The sequence below is a fragment of the Thermothielavioides terrestris genome, chromosome 3, assembly GCF_000226115.1.
Source record: "Thermothielavioides terrestris NRRL 8126 chromosome 3, complete sequence".
In the NCBI taxonomy this organism is placed as follows: Eukaryota; Fungi; Ascomycota; class Sordariomycetes; order Sordariales; family Chaetomiaceae; genus Thermothielavioides; species Thermothielavioides terrestris.
Window position 1 is genome coordinate 2,118,328 of NC_016459.1, and position 14,882 is coordinate 2,133,209.

Genomic DNA, 14,882 nt, shown 5'->3' on the forward strand with positions numbered 1-14,882 from the left:
AACCACCCCGATCACGACGACCCTGGTTCCCCCCGCCGCCCGCGCCTCCGCGCGGCCGTGTTCGGCGAGCCGACCGAGAACCGGCTCGCGTGCGGACACAAGGGGATCCTGGGGGCGACGGTGCGCGCGCGGGGGCGGGCGGGCCACTCGGGGTACCCGGGGACGGGCAAGAGCGCGACGGCGGCGCTGGTGCGCGGGCTGGCGGCGCTGCTGGACGCGGACCTGGGCGCGAGCGCGCGCTTCGGCCGGACGACGGTCAACGTAGGCGTGCTGGCGGGCGGCGTGGCGGCCAACGTGATCGCCGAGGAGGCCAGCGCGCGGGTCGCGGTGAGGGTCGCGGTGGGGAATCGGACGGCCGGCGCCCGGGTCGTGGAGGGCCGGATGAGGGCCGTGCTGCGCGAGGCGGATGCCGAGGCGTTGGAGCTGGAGGTGCGCGGGGGGTATGGGCCGGTGGAGTGCGATTGTGACGTCGAGGGTGAGAGCTCAGTTCCAAGGGTTCAACATTGATTTGATGTGATGAGGAGGGGGGCTGTGGCAGCCGCTAACTTCGTTGGTGACAGGTTTCGAGACCATGGTTGCCAACTACGGGACGGACGTGCCGAATCTCGAGGGCGAGCAGGTCAACTACCTGTACGGGCCAGGCAGCATTCTGGTGGCGCACGGCGAGGACGAGGGGCTGCTGGTGCGGGATCTGGAGGAGGCGGTGGAGGGATACAAGCGGTTAATCACGCATGCTGTGAACGCGTCATCGTGACGACGAGATACTCCTGCTTGATTTGCAGCATGCTTTATTACAGCGCATGCAACCGCTGCGGTGGGACACACTGGCGTCGGCCCCTTCCAGGCCCACGTCGACCTAGCCGCCGGCCTCAATCAACCAAGCCGGCTTTGCGCCCCTCATGGCAATTCCCATCTCCACGGCCCGGCCTCCGAGCTTTGCCCCCTCCTCCCTGGCGCTCTCAACCAACGCCGCCCGCGCCAGCTCGATAATCTTCACCGTGCCCACCGGCACGGCCAGCGCGCCGTCCAACCTGTTCAGCCCGGGCTCCCCCATCACGGCCAGCACGGCCAGGCCGAAGCAGCCGTGGTACACGTCGGGCGGGTCGCCCGGGTGCTTGCCGAAGCCGCCGACGCGGTGGGCCATCTTGTCGAGCAGGAAGCGCCGCAACGCGGGCCAGTCGAGCAGGTCGCCCCGGCCCAGGTTGGCCAGCGCCGCGCCGACCCACCAGGTGTAGCACGAGTCGGCGACTTTGTTGCAGCGGCCGTTGCAGGCGACATGCCGCAGGTTGTGGGACAGCGAAAGGTCGGAGAGGCGGGCCGGGAGAAGGAAGTTGGCTTCTTCTTCTTCTTCTCCCTCTTCGATGTTGTTGTTGTCCGTGTTGTCGCTATTGTAGTTGGGTTCGAGGTAGGCAAACTGGCGTGAGACGAGCCAGTGGATCAGCCCTGGCATGTCGCGGATGCCGGAGTGGAGCGTCTGGCTGGGGTGGGAGGCCGTGCTGTTTTCGAGGGGCCGGTCGAGCAGAGAGAGGGCGGCGATCGCGCAGTAGGCGTAGCCGGCTGGTCGAGTGAGTGAAATGCGACCATGATGAGCGGGGAGATGTGGTGCTGCTACTTACCGTGTGGCTCCTCTTGCGAGCTGCCCGCGAAGCCGCCGTCATAGGTCTGGCGCATTCAGTCAGCATAACTATAGGAAACAAGGGAAGATCAGCACCAGGTCTGCTACGAAGGGGGCCGTACCTGACTATTCAGAATATAGTTTGCCAGCCCCCGGGTATCAATGTCCTCCACCCACCCCGGCTCGCCCTCCTTCACATCCCCCCTCAACATCCAACGGATCGCTGCGGCAAGGTAGCAATACCGCATATCGTACCCGCCACCAATGAACCAGCCATGCCCCGGCAGCAGCTTCACCACCTCGCCGAAGCTCCCGTCCGCGCGCTGCAGCCGCCGCAGCCAGCGCAGCGTCTGCACCCGGTCCATGCCGCGGAAAGCCCCAGCCGGGTCGTCCTCGTCGGCCAGCAGCGCGAGCAGCTGCAGCGCGAACATCGTCGCCGGTAGGTTGGCCAGCCCCGCCCCCTCCGCCTCCCGCGCGCCCGTCTCGCGCTCCCACTGCTCGTACGGGGCCTGGAGGGGGAAGACGAGCGACGAGGTGCCGGCGAAGCCGCCGCCGGGCTGTTGGTGCGAGAGGACCCAGCCGCGCAGCCGTCTGCGATCTTCGGGGGGGATCAGTGGTGGCTTTCGCTGGGAAGCGGACTGCTGTTCTTGCTGCTGTTGTTGTTGCTGCTGTTCACCCCCCATCGGGCTGGCTGCGGCGGGTGGGGGCGTGAGGATGGAGATGGCGTTGATGATGAAGTAGGCCAGCGCCATGCGGTTGCCCTCGTTGGACAGGTAGTGCCGGGGCAGCGGCGACTGCAGACACATCTTCCAGTATCGCAGGTGGCGCTCGTGGTCGAGCACTGGCTCGGGCTGGTCTGGTGCCTCTGCCATGGTGCCCGAGGGTTGGGGTTGGAGGGGGCTCTTCCTTCCGGCCGTCGTCGTCGTCTTCGTCGTCGATGCTGTTATTGTGGGCAATGCATGGTTTTGATCTCCCTTCAGATCCTACGGGAAATAAATAAAACAGATTGTTAACCGGTTTTTCAGCATGCTGCCCCCCGGAGGCAGCAAGTCGTGAATGGCGTTGAATGAGAGGCTGAGGAACCCCGCTACCTGTGCGGATATGCCACCATTATCCTCAGCGTCGACAGGGGTAGCTACAGCCACAGTAGTTAACTACCCCGCGGTGGCTCTCAAAACACCAAGCACGACTTGTGGCTGGTGGGCTGAGTGGGTCATTTATGCGCATGGAGCCAATCAGATGCCCTAGTCTAGTTATCGCAAGATAAGGCACATCAGCCTGTTTCCCCTTCCGTTCTGTCAATCCGTGGCACAATCCAAGCCAACCAAGCCAAAGAAGCGCGTCGTCCGCCTCGTGGAGGCGGCCACAAACGGACGGGCCCAACGAGGACGGGGAGCAAACCTAGAACCACGAACGAGCTGACATAACCGTCACGAGGATAACTGCAGATACCAGCGCTCTGCTGCGCCCACATGCGCTGCGCCTACCCGAGTCACCCCCTACCTCTCGACGCAGTATTCCGTACACAGCAGCAGAGCTCGTGCGACTTGCACCACCCAGGCACCCAGGCTCCCTGCCGCATGGCGCTGGTCTCCCGGCCCAACAGTCCATAAATCATCGAACGCGCGCCATCTCTGATGTCCAATCTTGACAATTCCATCCTCACCGAACCTCTCTCATCATGGCACTCATCTCGGCACGAACCATACTCACATCGCTCTGCCTTTTCCACATCACCCTGGGCTTCTTCTTCTTCACCAACCCAGGCACAGTGGCCGATCAAGCAGTGGTCTACCTGCTAGGCGAATCCATGGGCCTGGTACGTTACTGAAGCTTCCTCCCCATCCTTACCCTCCCTTCTTAACTCAAAACTCCCACTAACCAAACACCCCCCCTCCCCTCTCGCCCTCCAGCCGCACTCACGCGCCTTCGAAACACCCTCGCCCGCGCTCGCCTTCCTCGCCGTCGTCCTCGCCACCTCGGGCATCAGCGACCTCGCGACGCTCTCCCTGCCAGACGACATCTGCCTGGTGCACTACTGGGGCATGCAGGCGCCGCTGCGGCTGACGCTGTCGCTCGGCCTGGCGCTCTACTCCTTCTTCTTCAGCGCGTCCTCGCCGCTCGCCTTCCTCCTCGCCGGCCGCAACGGCGACCCCAACAACCATGCCGCTTTCCCCTCCTCGTCCTCGTCGTCCTCGTCCTCGTCCTCGTCGTCGTCGTCGCCGGGGCGCTGGTTCGCCCACCCTTCCGTGGTCGGGAGCAGTGGTGATGCCGGCGGCGGCGGCGCGGCGCTCCAGAACCGGCTGTTCTTCACCTTCGTCTTTGTCGAGACCATGAGCTGGTTCTGGGTCTGGGTGACGCTGCAGGAGGAGCGGCGCGAGGTGCTGGCGCGCAAGGCGAGGCGGCGGAGTAGCAGCTCCGGATACCCGGTGGGGCGTTGAAGGCAGGCGATATTCATTTTTTTTTTTTTTTTTTCTTCGTTTGGTGACCCATATCGTGGTCAAGAGTTGCGATATAAACTATCTCTGAGGCGAGCATTGAACTGTGGTCTTGATTTTCTCTTGAGTGCATGCTTGGCTTAGGACATGATGACAACTCAGCATACATAGCGAGCGATGGTGCCAGGGAGCATGGGTAGGGGCATAGGCATATGAGAGGGGACAGCTTGGAGAAGCCACCGTTGCATGTATTGACTTCCTAGATGGGTGCCAACTAACTTCATACCTTGAATTCTGCCCCTCCACATACACCCCCTTGCCAACTGCAGCCATTTCCGAGTCTCCCACCATGAACTACTCCATCCTGACCATCCCCCACCCCTTCACCACCTCGCGCCAGCTCTCCACGACCCGGCCAGCCCACTCCTCCGCCGCCGCCCTGCCGCCAACAACCTCCTCAATCAACCTCGCGATCTCCCCGCGGTATCCACCCACCACCACCTCCTCCCCCTCCCCTCCCTTCCCCCGTCCGCCCTCATCGTCACCCTCCGAGAGAGGCAACGCCACGTCCAGCAGCCGATCCAACCACCCGGGCTCACCGAGCGCCTCCTTCAGCCGGATCACGACGGCCTTGGCCTCGGCCAGGGCGCGCGCGGCGGCCTCGTGCAGCGCCTTCATCTCGGCCAGGGCGTCGCGGTGCAGGCCGGACCGGCCGCTGCGGTCGCGCGCGAGCTCCCGGTCGTGGACGGCCAGCGCGAAGGCCGCGCTGTGCTTGATCGCCAACGCCGTGTCGCGCACCGCGGCGAGGGTGGGCAGCTCCGTCAGCGTCGTGCACGCTGTTGGCAGCTGGGGGCTGCGAGTTGTCGGGGTGGTGGCGGTGGTTGCGGCACCGGTGGTGCCGTTGGTGGTCGGGGATGGGGGCGAGGGCGGGGAAATGCTTGTGCGGAGGGTGGTGAGGGCGGTCTTGATAGAGGAGCTGAGCAGCGAGAGGGTCTTGGGCACGGGTTCGGAGCGCGGGGTGGAGAGGGCGATGAGGAGCGCGGCGGAGAGGAGGGAGAGGACGGTGTAGTAGGTTGTCTCGGGCGCCGTGAGGCGCGACGCGGTGGACGGTTGGTGCAGAAAGTCGGTCAGCGAGTTGCTCAGACGCGAGAGCGTCTCGAGCGCGTAGTCGCGGTCGCGCAGGGCGACCTCGTTTGTTTTGGAGGAGGGTTTGTAGTCCTTGGGAGGCTTGTACAACAGGAGATCGAGGTACTGTTCCGACAGGAAGGCGAGGTGCGAACGCTCGTTCTGCGGCGGGTCAGGAATCTTGAACTGGGTGTGACTGAGCGGGGATGTAGAAAACCTACCGAAAGCCCCGGGCCGCGGCTGAGGAACTCGTGCATCGCGGGGCCGTGGAAGCTCTCGAGGTTGGGGAAGGGCCCGTGGTCAGTTTTGTCGACCAGGGTCGTGTCGTCATCGATGTTTTCTGAGGCTGGTTGTCAGCCGGTACATACACAGAGCTGGAAAAGGATATGGTGCAGCGAGAACTCACCAGTAAGCGGGTGCTCCTCGATTTCACAGTCAATCTTCCCGCCGTAGCACCTGATCGCCCGCCGCTCTTCTACCAGCGTCATCATCAGCGTGCAACTCCTGCGAAGGTTGCCGTCGAACTCGGTCATGTCCAGAATGCTGGTGTAGCTGCCTGCCCAAAAGGCATCCCAGATGCGCACCGGCGATTTCTCGCGCAGGCTCTGGTTGTAGAAACTGCGTAATGGCTCCATCAAGCCACGATTCCCCTGAAACAGGCCGGGAGCAAGTGCAGATATTCTGTCGAAGAACAGGGGGCTGAGGGCATCCTGGATTGTCCTCTTGACGTCGAGCGGGATCCAGAGCTGGTACGCGTACGAGGCACAGCCGAGGAGCAGGTACAGCTTAACAAGTAACAGGCGCAATTCGGTGTCGCCCGGCGTCTCCTTCAGTTGGGCGTCGAGAAGGAGCACGGCTTGCAAAAACAGGCCTGGGTCAACATCCTGCCACAGCGACCGGGTCACGTCCGATGTCCGCGGCCGCAGCCCTGACAGCTTGAGGAGAGCTGCGCCCATGACGAGCGCCAAATCCAGCCTGGGATCTTTATCCAAGCGGGGGATGGCCGCCAAAAGCTCCTTCTCGCCAGTTATTCGCTCATATGCAGTTGCTGCGTCGAGTATAAGTTTCCTGAGGCAGCACTCGCACGGAAGAGAGGCCGGGCTGCTGCAGAGCCGGCACTGGAACGGCTTATCCTGCGGTTGACCCTCGACAACCGAGGGCTGGGGGGTGAGTGTTTGCGGGCATGTGGAGAGAAGATAGCGGAGTTTGCATGACAAGGCCTCGAGCACGATCTTGCGTGTCTTGTTGGCATCCTGGACACTTTGGTCAGCAGAAAGCAGTCTAGGCAAGCGAATGCAAAGACATACCTCGTCTAGTATTCGAGGCACCACGCTTTCCATCAGAGCCTTGACTTCCTCGAAGCTCAGTTCGGCCACGTAGCCCTTGATGTCGTCGAATGCGGACAGCCTCTCGAAGTACTGATCCAGAAACAGCCCTATCTGGATGACCCTAGCGGACAAGCGCTCGTTTTCGCGGGTCGGGTTGACGGCCGTCGCAGGCAGGCGGAAAGTAGTCTCGAGGAGCGCCAAGCTAAGATTCTTCTTGTACATCTCGCTTGCCTTGTCTTTGATCTCGATGTACCGCTTTAGGATGTTTTGGACCTCGGCGAGCGAACTGAGGCAGAACCTGTAAACATTGCAAAGATCCGGAATGTTGCGGAAGGGGGCTTCCTTACCCGTCTGGATCGGCCGTTTTGCTGGCGGCCGTCGCGAACTTTCTCCATGTCTGCAGGTCGCATACGAAGAAGGGAGAGGTAGCCCCTTCGAGACCGAGGACCAAAGCTTCGCGGCAGAGCTTGTAGATTAGGTCCCACTCGCCCCAGGATTCGAGCGCGTCTAAGCCTTCGCAAAATAGCAGCTTGCGGCCCTCCTTGAGCTGGCTGATGGCGCCCAACTTGGGGCTTTGCAGCCGAGAGATGAACTCCTCCTTGGTTCCATGGCTGCGCAGCACACGGTAATAGAGGCAGATCTCTTCTTCGGTCAACAAGCCCCTGTCAGTGGGTTCCAGTTTCGCGGACTTGAGGAGCAGGTCAGGTCAGCAGGACTTCGGCACTCCAGGAATGACGGTCGACTTACGCTCTCGGTCAGGTCAGCAGCTCGCTCGAGCTGCCGAACGGCGAGAAGGCTGTACACCTTGCGAGACGCATCAGTGCACTGGGGGCTGACCTGTCCATGTCAGTCTCGAGCAGGCCACGCGGTCAGAGAGGGAGACACACTGAAAGCAGGAAGGTGAGCGTGATGTTCCAGAACATGTACCGGCGGTCCGCCGTGTTGGCGTGGGTCTTGTCCAAGGTGGTCGCGATCTGGCGGGAACAAGTCACGTTAGGGATGAGTGCCACGCCGGGGACAAGAGTTTTGGGGGCAACGGACCTGTTGCGCGCTCACGAGATCCCATTTCTCCAAACAGGCTTGGAGGCACTGCAGGGCCAGGGGGCTGCTGGGGTTGGCCTTGGCCCAGCGGGCCCTCAGGGGTCCCAGGGTGTCGGCATACTCGACATCATAGTTGAACAAGTCGCGGCATGCCCACTCGTACAGCTCGATGATGTCGATGTCGGGTGTTTTCTTGTTCTTGACGAGCTCGTCGACGGCGGCCAGGACGGCACACTTTTCGGCGGTGCCGTCCAGCTGCGACTCAGCACAGATTTTGACAGCCTGATGAACGAGACGGATGCGTGAGTACCAGGCTGCTTGCTCACTTCATCGTCACATGCATGGGCGGACATGACACGGCACATCATGAATAAGGTGTGAGATGTGTGACGAACGGTTGGTGAGACACACCTCATAGTAGGGATCCTTCGTGGCCGCTGCGCGCTTGGCGGCGAGACGGATGACCGTGTTCCAGTTCCCGTCGCTGAAGGCCGTCTGCAACTGTACGTCGACGCTGCCGCGCAGGGCAGGGCGGCCATACCTGTATGCAGACATGGCAGATAGCGGGATTTGCGACTCTTGTGCAAGGCACCAAAAAAGCACGGATTAAGGTTCGCTGTGCCCAACGTGGGGGAGGGGCAATTTGGCGGGATAGCGCGCTGCAAACGGCCGCGAGCAATCCGGACACACACACCCTGGCCCTCGACTCCCTCGCGGCCGGGTTGACGATCGATCTTGCTTCGGCTATCAGTGCCAACGCCTGCCCTCCAACGTAGAGAAGGCCAGAAGAGCTAGTTCGTAAGTTGCGAAGGAGATCGAACAGTCATGTCGACGAGCCTCGGTGGGTGGCCGCAACCAGGTCCCATTTTGGCGGGGTGATTGCTGAGCTTGGTCCGTGCTCCACCAGTTTGGGCCCCACCTAGGGTCACCACCTATCCGCCAGCAGCAGATCCGCGGGGGAGAGATTCGCGTCTTGCTCTTCGCGAGACGAGTTCCAACTCCAACAGTGTTGCTCCTCCGAGTCGACAAATCGTGGTGCATGATCCAGCTTCCCATGGTCTAGCTCCCACTCGACCTCCAAACGCCCACCATCGGCCCGGTCGGTGCCGCAAGTAGCCTCCGATTCGAATCATCCGCACAATTGCATGTAATCATACACCGCCAGTCCCCCACCAAGTAACCCCATGCTGGCTTGTGAATGCCGTCTCGGACCGACTCGTCGACCTGGAGTGACGTATCTCAACGGGCGCCATCATCGCTTCTCCATCTTCCGCTTCTCGATCTGTCCGCATGGTGGCTTCGAGTCAGCGGTCGCCGTTCGATGGAGGAGGGGCAAACAGGTGTCGTCGCATGCGTACCCATGACTTCTTGCAGTCCCTATACGCCCTGTGAAACAGCCCCGTCAGCGAACACATATTCCGATCCGGTGGTTCTCCGCCAGGCCGCCGGCACTGACTGAAAGTAATCTGTGCACATTGTCCGGTCGCCCCCATTGCGGTTCAAACACCGAATGCTCCGCGCGGCTGCTTCTTGGCATGGGTCGAAGAATTCGCTGCGGTCCTTGCTGTTGTGATGTGGGCCAAAAGCTCGAACATTAGCAGCAAGCCGGCATCGAGCGCATTGGGGAAGGGGGGAGCAGAGCGGACACACGATTCAAACTTTTGTTTTGTCTCCCGGTTCCAGGGCTCCGTTTCGTTGATTGCTGTCGACGCCATCATCGCAGCCTCGCTTACCTAGGCTGGCAGATTCGTCGTTTGTTAGCGATGTTGAAGACGCGAGCCACCTAGCCCCAGAACAGCTGGCGTCGGGATTTGCGACGTCGGATGTCTTAGCGCTGACCCGCATGCGGCTGGCATGGGACAGCCTTATCGCACGGGCCAACACGCCCCAGGGGATTCCTGGAATACCCGCCTGGCAACGCCTTGGGTCAGCCCCTGAACGGTGTCAATAAGGGGGCGGGAACTCAACGATCTGTTGCCACAAAGACCCAATGAATCTGTCCATACATCCCAATTCCTCCAAACTCACCCAAGAATGTTGACAGAGTAAACGTTCAGCTAGATCCATTTACCAGTTCACCCAACTGTGAGCCCGTCAAAGGAGAGAAGGGAAGCCGCATTACGGAGTTGCATAATGGTAGTCACCCCTGAAAGAGCCATCTGTGAACCTGTCGTTGAGCAGCTCTCTTCGCACATTGAGAGAGGAGACTGCTGCCTTCAATATGGAATTCCTGGGTTGCGTCAAGCGAGTCGATTACAGGATTATGCAGACAACCTGGCGCCTCAATGACAATTGTGAGCCGGAGCATCCAAGCGTGAATGTGCGACCCCCGGCCTGGCCCCGGCCCCCGGTCCGGCCCCGCCCCGGTCCGGCCCCGCCCCGGTCCGGCCCCGGTCCAACCTCCCGCCTCCGCCAGTCCGACAGCATCGGCGCTGGAACCGTGATTGGCCGGTGCTGGCTCCGGGCCGGCGACGGCCGACTATTTTTCTTTTGCTGCCTGCTTCCTATTATTCCTCTGGAATCCTGGCCCTCCTTTCTCTCGCTTCTTCCACCCATTCTTCCTCCCAGACCAATTTCTTCCATACCACCTCGGGCGGAGCACCATCTGCTGATCTCCTCTCTTACCGCCGCTGGCCTTTTCTTCTTATCTCAAAGGAAGAAGACAAGAAGATTGAAATCTCTGCAACCTTTGTCGCCTGTTTCGACAGCTCGGAGCAGTCGAAGCGCGTTGAAACTCGTCTAGTCGGTCGACAATTAAGGTATGGCACCACCTATGGCACCGACTGGTTGCTATTACCAAGCGACCAGTTGGGTTCTGCTGCTCGATGTCGGCGAAGTTGCGACTAACCAGGCTTCCGGTCCAGAGTTCCATTCTCAGCCATGCCGAGGTGCTATCGCCGCTCGCGACGAGCCCAGTCGGAGCACAAAGGGAACGCGACTATGTCCGGCAACGACCCCGCGGCCGAGCGCGTCCCTGAGCAGGGTCAGAAGCGCGATCGCACCACAACGCCCAGTCCCAACCTGGCCAAGCGGCCCCGTAGGGGTAGCAACAACAGCAGCAGCAGCAATGCCGCCGGCGAAGCGTCCAAGGGCATAGACGCCGCCGCACAGATCGGACTGAACCTTAGCAAAGCTGATTCGTCCTCATCCAGCTTGTGGCCGCCTCCCTCATCGTCGGTCTTCTCTTCCGCCGGCTCTTCCTCCGCTTCGCCCGCTCAAGCGCCGCTCAACCAGCAACTGCTGACGAACATCGCGGACCGGCTCTCCGCCCTCGCCGACGAGGCCCGCGAAGCGAGCCTGCACCAGCAACCGCAGGCGCCCGCGCACCCGTCCCCCACCGACCTCCTCCGCCGCGTCGAGCAGCTCGAGGCCGACTTCGCCGAGTACCGCCAAGCCAGCCAGCCCCGCGACAGGGCGGCGAACGACCGCCTCTTCAAGATGGACATCCGTCTCGACAGGCTCGACCCGCGCCTCGGCAAGCAGGACGTCCGCTTCGACAAGATTGACGCCCGCATCAACAGGCAGGACTCGCGTCTCGACAAGATGAATGCCGCCATCACGGAGCTCCGAGGCCGCCTCGGCGCCGCGGAAGGCCGCTTCGCCGCGCTGGAGGCCACCATGGCCCGCCAGGAGCGCGACATCGTGAGCCTGCTCAACGCGCAGACGCGGGCGTGGCACGCGGGCGCCAGCACCCGCACCCACGCCAATACGGCCGCGACCGGGACTGCGAATGCGAATGTGAATGCCGTCGCATTTCCGAACGCGACCGCGGGCCCGAGTACGAGTCTGGTGCCCCGCACGACGGCCCATTATCCGCAGGGCGACGGCCAAAGCTCTGCCGGGGATTGGATCAGAAGGGAGTTTGGGGATGTGATTGGGGCTGTCGAAGAGCGCCCCGGGCAGCACCAGCCCCCTGGCGGTTCGTGGGCGCCGTGGCGCGGCGCTGGCCGTGGCGCTGGGTATCGCCGAGGGGGAGGCTGAGGGGGAGAGAGAGCAAAGGGGGAGGGAGGATGGAAATGAGGACGTTTGAAAAATAAAAGGAGAAAAAAAAAGGAAAAACACAATACCAAAAAAAAGGAGAAAACGAAAAAAAAAAAAAAAAATAAAGGTGGAATCAGGTGGAAGTTGGCAGGTTTCCTTCCGTTTGATGCCAGGAAGGCTTTTTGGGGGGCAAGTCCAGGGAGGTTTTTTGTTTTGTGGCCCTGACTTTACCTCCAGTATGAGGGTTTGTTGTGGAATCATGTATATCCCTTCTGAGGCCCGTCATTCGTTGAAGGCCCAAAGGGTAGGCGGACACTCTGTACTCAAAATTGATCCTCGTTTGCTTTTGCCCTCCGGGATGATCGAGGTACTTAGCTGAACGCGTTGTATTTCCCAACGCTGGCAGCGGACGAGATGGCAGTGATGCGCCCCAGTCTACACCAGTCAACGCTGTTTATTATTCCGGCAATCATCCTTCGCGCTCCCCAACAGACTGGAGGACCGCCATCTGACGAGAAGGCCACGTCTTCTAAAACTCGACTGGCCGACTCTAAGCAGTGACACAAGGAACCCTTCGGCATTGTGTTTATGTCCACTCGCGAACGAGCTATGTGGGCGGTTAGGGACTACATGGGCGGCTAGGGATACAACACAGGCAGGAGAGCAGGACCTCAGGGAGGGAGCGAAGGTCAAGCACAAGTAGAACCTAATAATATTTGGCCCTTAGATATAAAAGCACACCTCCCGAACGCCAGACAGCACATTGAGATCCCAGTCGAACATCAATCCGCTCAGCGCTGCGTCCCGTCCAACCGCTCGCGTCTCTGGCGCCACATGCTCGCCACGCCAGCTTACTTACACACGCTCTAAGTCCCCCTACACAAGTCCATTCACAGACGCTAATCACGACCCAAACTCTCGAAGCCGTCCTACGACCCCTCGGACCAGCCCATGCCCATCCACACGAGCCCACCGAGGAACGTCGCGAGCACGACGGCGGTGAGAATGCCCGCGCCGGCCCTGTCGGCCGTGGTGATGGGCTTGGGCGGCGCCAGCGCATTGAAGGTGCCGCCGGCGCTGGGGTCGCCCTGGCTGGTGCCGCCGGTGGTGTTGGTCAGCGGGCCGTTGAGCACCTTCTGCTGGTCGATGAGCAGGGTGCTGAGGGCGGCGAGGGCGCTCATCTCCTGGCCGGCGGGGCCGACGACGTTGTCGCCGTCGTAGGAGCCCGTGTTCCAGCGGAAGCCGCAGGTGCCGTCGGCCAGGCACGACGACACGGCGCCCTCGGTGGACGAGCGCAGCACGCGCACGATCTGCTCGCGCGTGAAGGGCGCCACGACCGCCGTCGTCGCCAGCGCCCGGTGCATGTACCCCTTGAAGGAGTGCTGGTCCGTGTTGCACTGCACGCGGTCCGGCAGCTCGCACGCGCGCTCGACCATGATGCCGTCGGGGAAGAAGAAGTCGATGGTGTGGTTGAGCAGGCCGGCGACGCGGGCGCGCCACTTTTCGGAGCCGTTGGTCTGGGAGGGGCGGATGGGGGTGTTAGTGGGGGAACCTTGATTTGGAAATGGGCGCGGAGGGTTGAGAGGGGGAAAAAAAAACAGGCCAGCCACATACGTAGTTATACATAATAGCGCTGCCGTGGAGGAGGACGGCCATGTTAGCCGAGAACTGAACCGGGTTAATATCGGTGCAGTTCTCCTCCGTGTGCCCGCCGTCCAGGACGTTGTAGTCCTTGGTGATGTAGCCGACGCCCTCGATCCAGTCCCAGGCCGTGTCGACCCACTTGGCGTACGTGTCGTTCTTAGTGTAGCGCGCCAGCCGGGCGCCGATGTTGAGGAACACGACGTTGGCGATCGAATTCTTGTAGTCGTACCCGCCGTTGGTGGTCGGGATCTGCCAGTGCAGGCCGCCGTTGCAATACTCCATGTCCCAGCGCCAGGCCTGTGTGTTGAAGACGGCCTGGGCCAGAGTCAACCATGGTGTCTGACCATCTGGCGGATTCTGGAAGTTCGTCTCTGCGGCGAGCATGGCCGCCATGCCCCAGAAGCCCTGGTCGTCGTTGCCCAACGATAGCGTCCAATTCGCTGGCTGGTAGCTGTTTTCGGACTGGAATTCCATGGCCCGGACCGTCTCATCGTTGTATGTTGAGTCGCCCGTGTAGAACCAGTAGTCGATGTAGGTCCCCCACATCGCTCCGGCCTGCCACCAGTAGTATGGGCCGCCCGGCGGCGGCCCCGGGAGGATGCCGGGGGTCTGGCCGGGCTGATTGCCGTGGTAGTAGGAAAAGAGGTTGGCCGCGACGATCTTCGCGGCTGCCCTGATCGAGTCTGCCGTCGTCCCATCCCATTTTCATGTCAGCCTTCTTCCTCCCCCGCGGCCAGGCCAAAAAAAAACTCACCAGGGGAACTCAGATCAACCTGCAGCTTGGCCTCGCCGGCTGCGATTGCGCCTGTCGCGGCAAGGAGCACGGCGCTCAGCAGCGCGGTCGCCTTGGAGGTTGATACCCATCCCATGTTGTCGGCGGACTCGGACCTCACGCATTGGTCGCTCGGCCGGGCTGAGGTCGGGACCTAGCCCGCGTGTTTGGCGGGGAAATAAAGATTGTCGGAGCGGCGCAGCGCAGGGAAAGTGGCTTCCAAGGAGATATGACAGGGAATTGAGTGGCCCGATGTGCGGGAGACCCGAGCTACTGGATTGCGAAGTTCATCAGATCTCGTTGACCGTCAGCTGAACGCCTATGGCAGTTGGCCGTCGTTCCCTGACGTAAGGCCCGCTCTGTTGGCCAGGGGTGGTTTGAGGATCCGAGCGCCTGTCTGTTCCTGCGACACCCAAACACCGAGCCCGATGAGACAGTGCTAAACAGGAAACGCAGAGCGCGCTCCCTGGATTTTCTGTTAGCGCCCTGGCTGCGCCTCTCTGGCACTGTGGCACACTACACTAAAAGGGCACGAATGGTTTACTAACGTTACACAGGTTGGTAACCGACAGAAAGATTAGCGTGGTTGCTGTTCTGCGGGGCGAACGTTCGGCCGAAACTTCCGAGTTTGTTGGTCCACAAAGCCCGCAGTGCTTCCCAAAGGTTCTAGCCTCCTCGTATTTGACCACGCGGCGTCTTGGCGGGAGCTACTCCTCCATCAGGACTTCCAAAAGTGGAGATATTGAACTCGATGTAATCCGTTGTCTTGTCTTCCAGGTTGGTTGTGTCAACCTCTACAGCCCTTGTCAACATAAAAGCAAAAAAAGACGTCAACTTGGGAGTTTCCCTCAGGATCTATATATGTAGCAAGTTAATTATTGCGAATGCCTCACCTTGCATCCAGGCTACAGGAGTGTCGAATCCAACAATGAATAGCC

At 61.2% G+C, this 14,882-nt stretch overlaps 6 protein-coding genes across 6 annotated transcripts; 2 read left to right on the top strand and 4 right to left on the bottom strand.

Moving 5' to 3' along the window:
- Positions 1 to 557: 557 nt before the first annotated feature.
- On the bottom strand, positions 558 to 2,683 carry THITE_2117015 (uncharacterized protein). Its single transcript, XM_003654160.1, has 3 exons — positions 1,738 to 2,683; positions 1,617 to 1,662; positions 558 to 1,557 (listed from the first exon to the last, which is right to left on the bottom strand). Exons 1-3 carry the CDS (start codon positions 2,485 to 2,487, stop codon positions 857 to 859), a joined length of 1,497 nt encoding a protein of 498 aa, XP_003654208.1. The 5' UTR covers positions 2,488 to 2,683; the 3' UTR covers positions 558 to 856.
- A 484-nt stretch (positions 2,684 to 3,167) lies between these two features.
- On the top strand, positions 3,168 to 4,229 carry THITE_2117018 (uncharacterized protein). Its single transcript, XM_003654161.1, has 2 exons — positions 3,168 to 3,434; positions 3,529 to 4,229. The coding sequence occupies exons 1-2, from the start codon at positions 3,297 to 3,299 to the stop codon at positions 4,054 to 4,056; spliced, it is 666 nt and encodes a 221-aa protein (XP_003654209.1). The 5' UTR covers positions 3,168 to 3,296; the 3' UTR covers positions 4,057 to 4,229.
- A 928-nt stretch (positions 4,230 to 5,157) lies between these two features.
- Positions 5,158 to 8,198, bottom strand: THITE_2117019 (uncharacterized protein). The gene is made up of 8 exons (XM_003654162.1): positions 7,959 to 8,198; positions 7,548 to 7,829; positions 7,394 to 7,480; positions 7,254 to 7,343; positions 6,854 to 7,194; positions 6,486 to 6,792; positions 5,585 to 6,431; positions 5,158 to 5,518 (listed from the first exon to the last, which is right to left on the bottom strand). Exons 1-8 carry the CDS (start codon positions 8,100 to 8,102, stop codon positions 5,193 to 5,195), a joined length of 2,424 nt encoding a protein of 807 aa, XP_003654210.1. The 5' UTR covers positions 8,103 to 8,198; the 3' UTR covers positions 5,158 to 5,192.
- Positions 8,199 to 8,701: 503 nt separating this feature from the next.
- THITE_2117024 (uncharacterized protein) lies at positions 8,702 to 9,481 on the bottom strand. Its single transcript, XM_003654163.1, has 4 exons — positions 9,198 to 9,481; positions 9,004 to 9,111; positions 8,906 to 8,933; positions 8,702 to 8,829 (listed from the first exon to the last, which is right to left on the bottom strand). Exons 1-4 carry the CDS (start codon positions 9,263 to 9,265, stop codon positions 8,800 to 8,802), a joined length of 234 nt encoding a protein of 77 aa, XP_003654211.1. The 5' UTR covers positions 9,266 to 9,481; the 3' UTR covers positions 8,702 to 8,799.
- A 558-nt stretch (positions 9,482 to 10,039) lies between these two features.
- On the top strand, positions 10,040 to 11,528 carry THITE_132251 (uncharacterized protein; the record flags this gene model as incomplete). The annotated part of the gene is made up of 1 exon (XM_003654164.1): positions 10,040 to 11,528. The coding sequence occupies exon 1, from the start codon at positions 10,428 to 10,430 to the stop codon at positions 11,526 to 11,528; it is 1,101 nt and encodes a 366-aa protein (XP_003654212.1). The 5' UTR covers positions 10,040 to 10,427.
- Positions 11,529 to 12,059: 531 nt separating this feature from the next.
- On the bottom strand, positions 12,060 to 14,456 carry THITE_2117028 (glycoside hydrolase family 76 protein). The gene is made up of 3 exons (XM_003654165.1): positions 13,927 to 14,456; positions 13,143 to 13,855; positions 12,060 to 13,045 (listed from the first exon to the last, which is right to left on the bottom strand). The coding sequence occupies exons 1-3, from the start codon at positions 14,039 to 14,041 to the stop codon at positions 12,458 to 12,460; spliced, it is 1,416 nt and encodes a 471-aa protein (XP_003654213.1). The 5' UTR covers positions 14,042 to 14,456; the 3' UTR covers positions 12,060 to 12,457.
- Between the last annotated feature and the right edge of the window lie 426 nt (positions 14,457 to 14,882).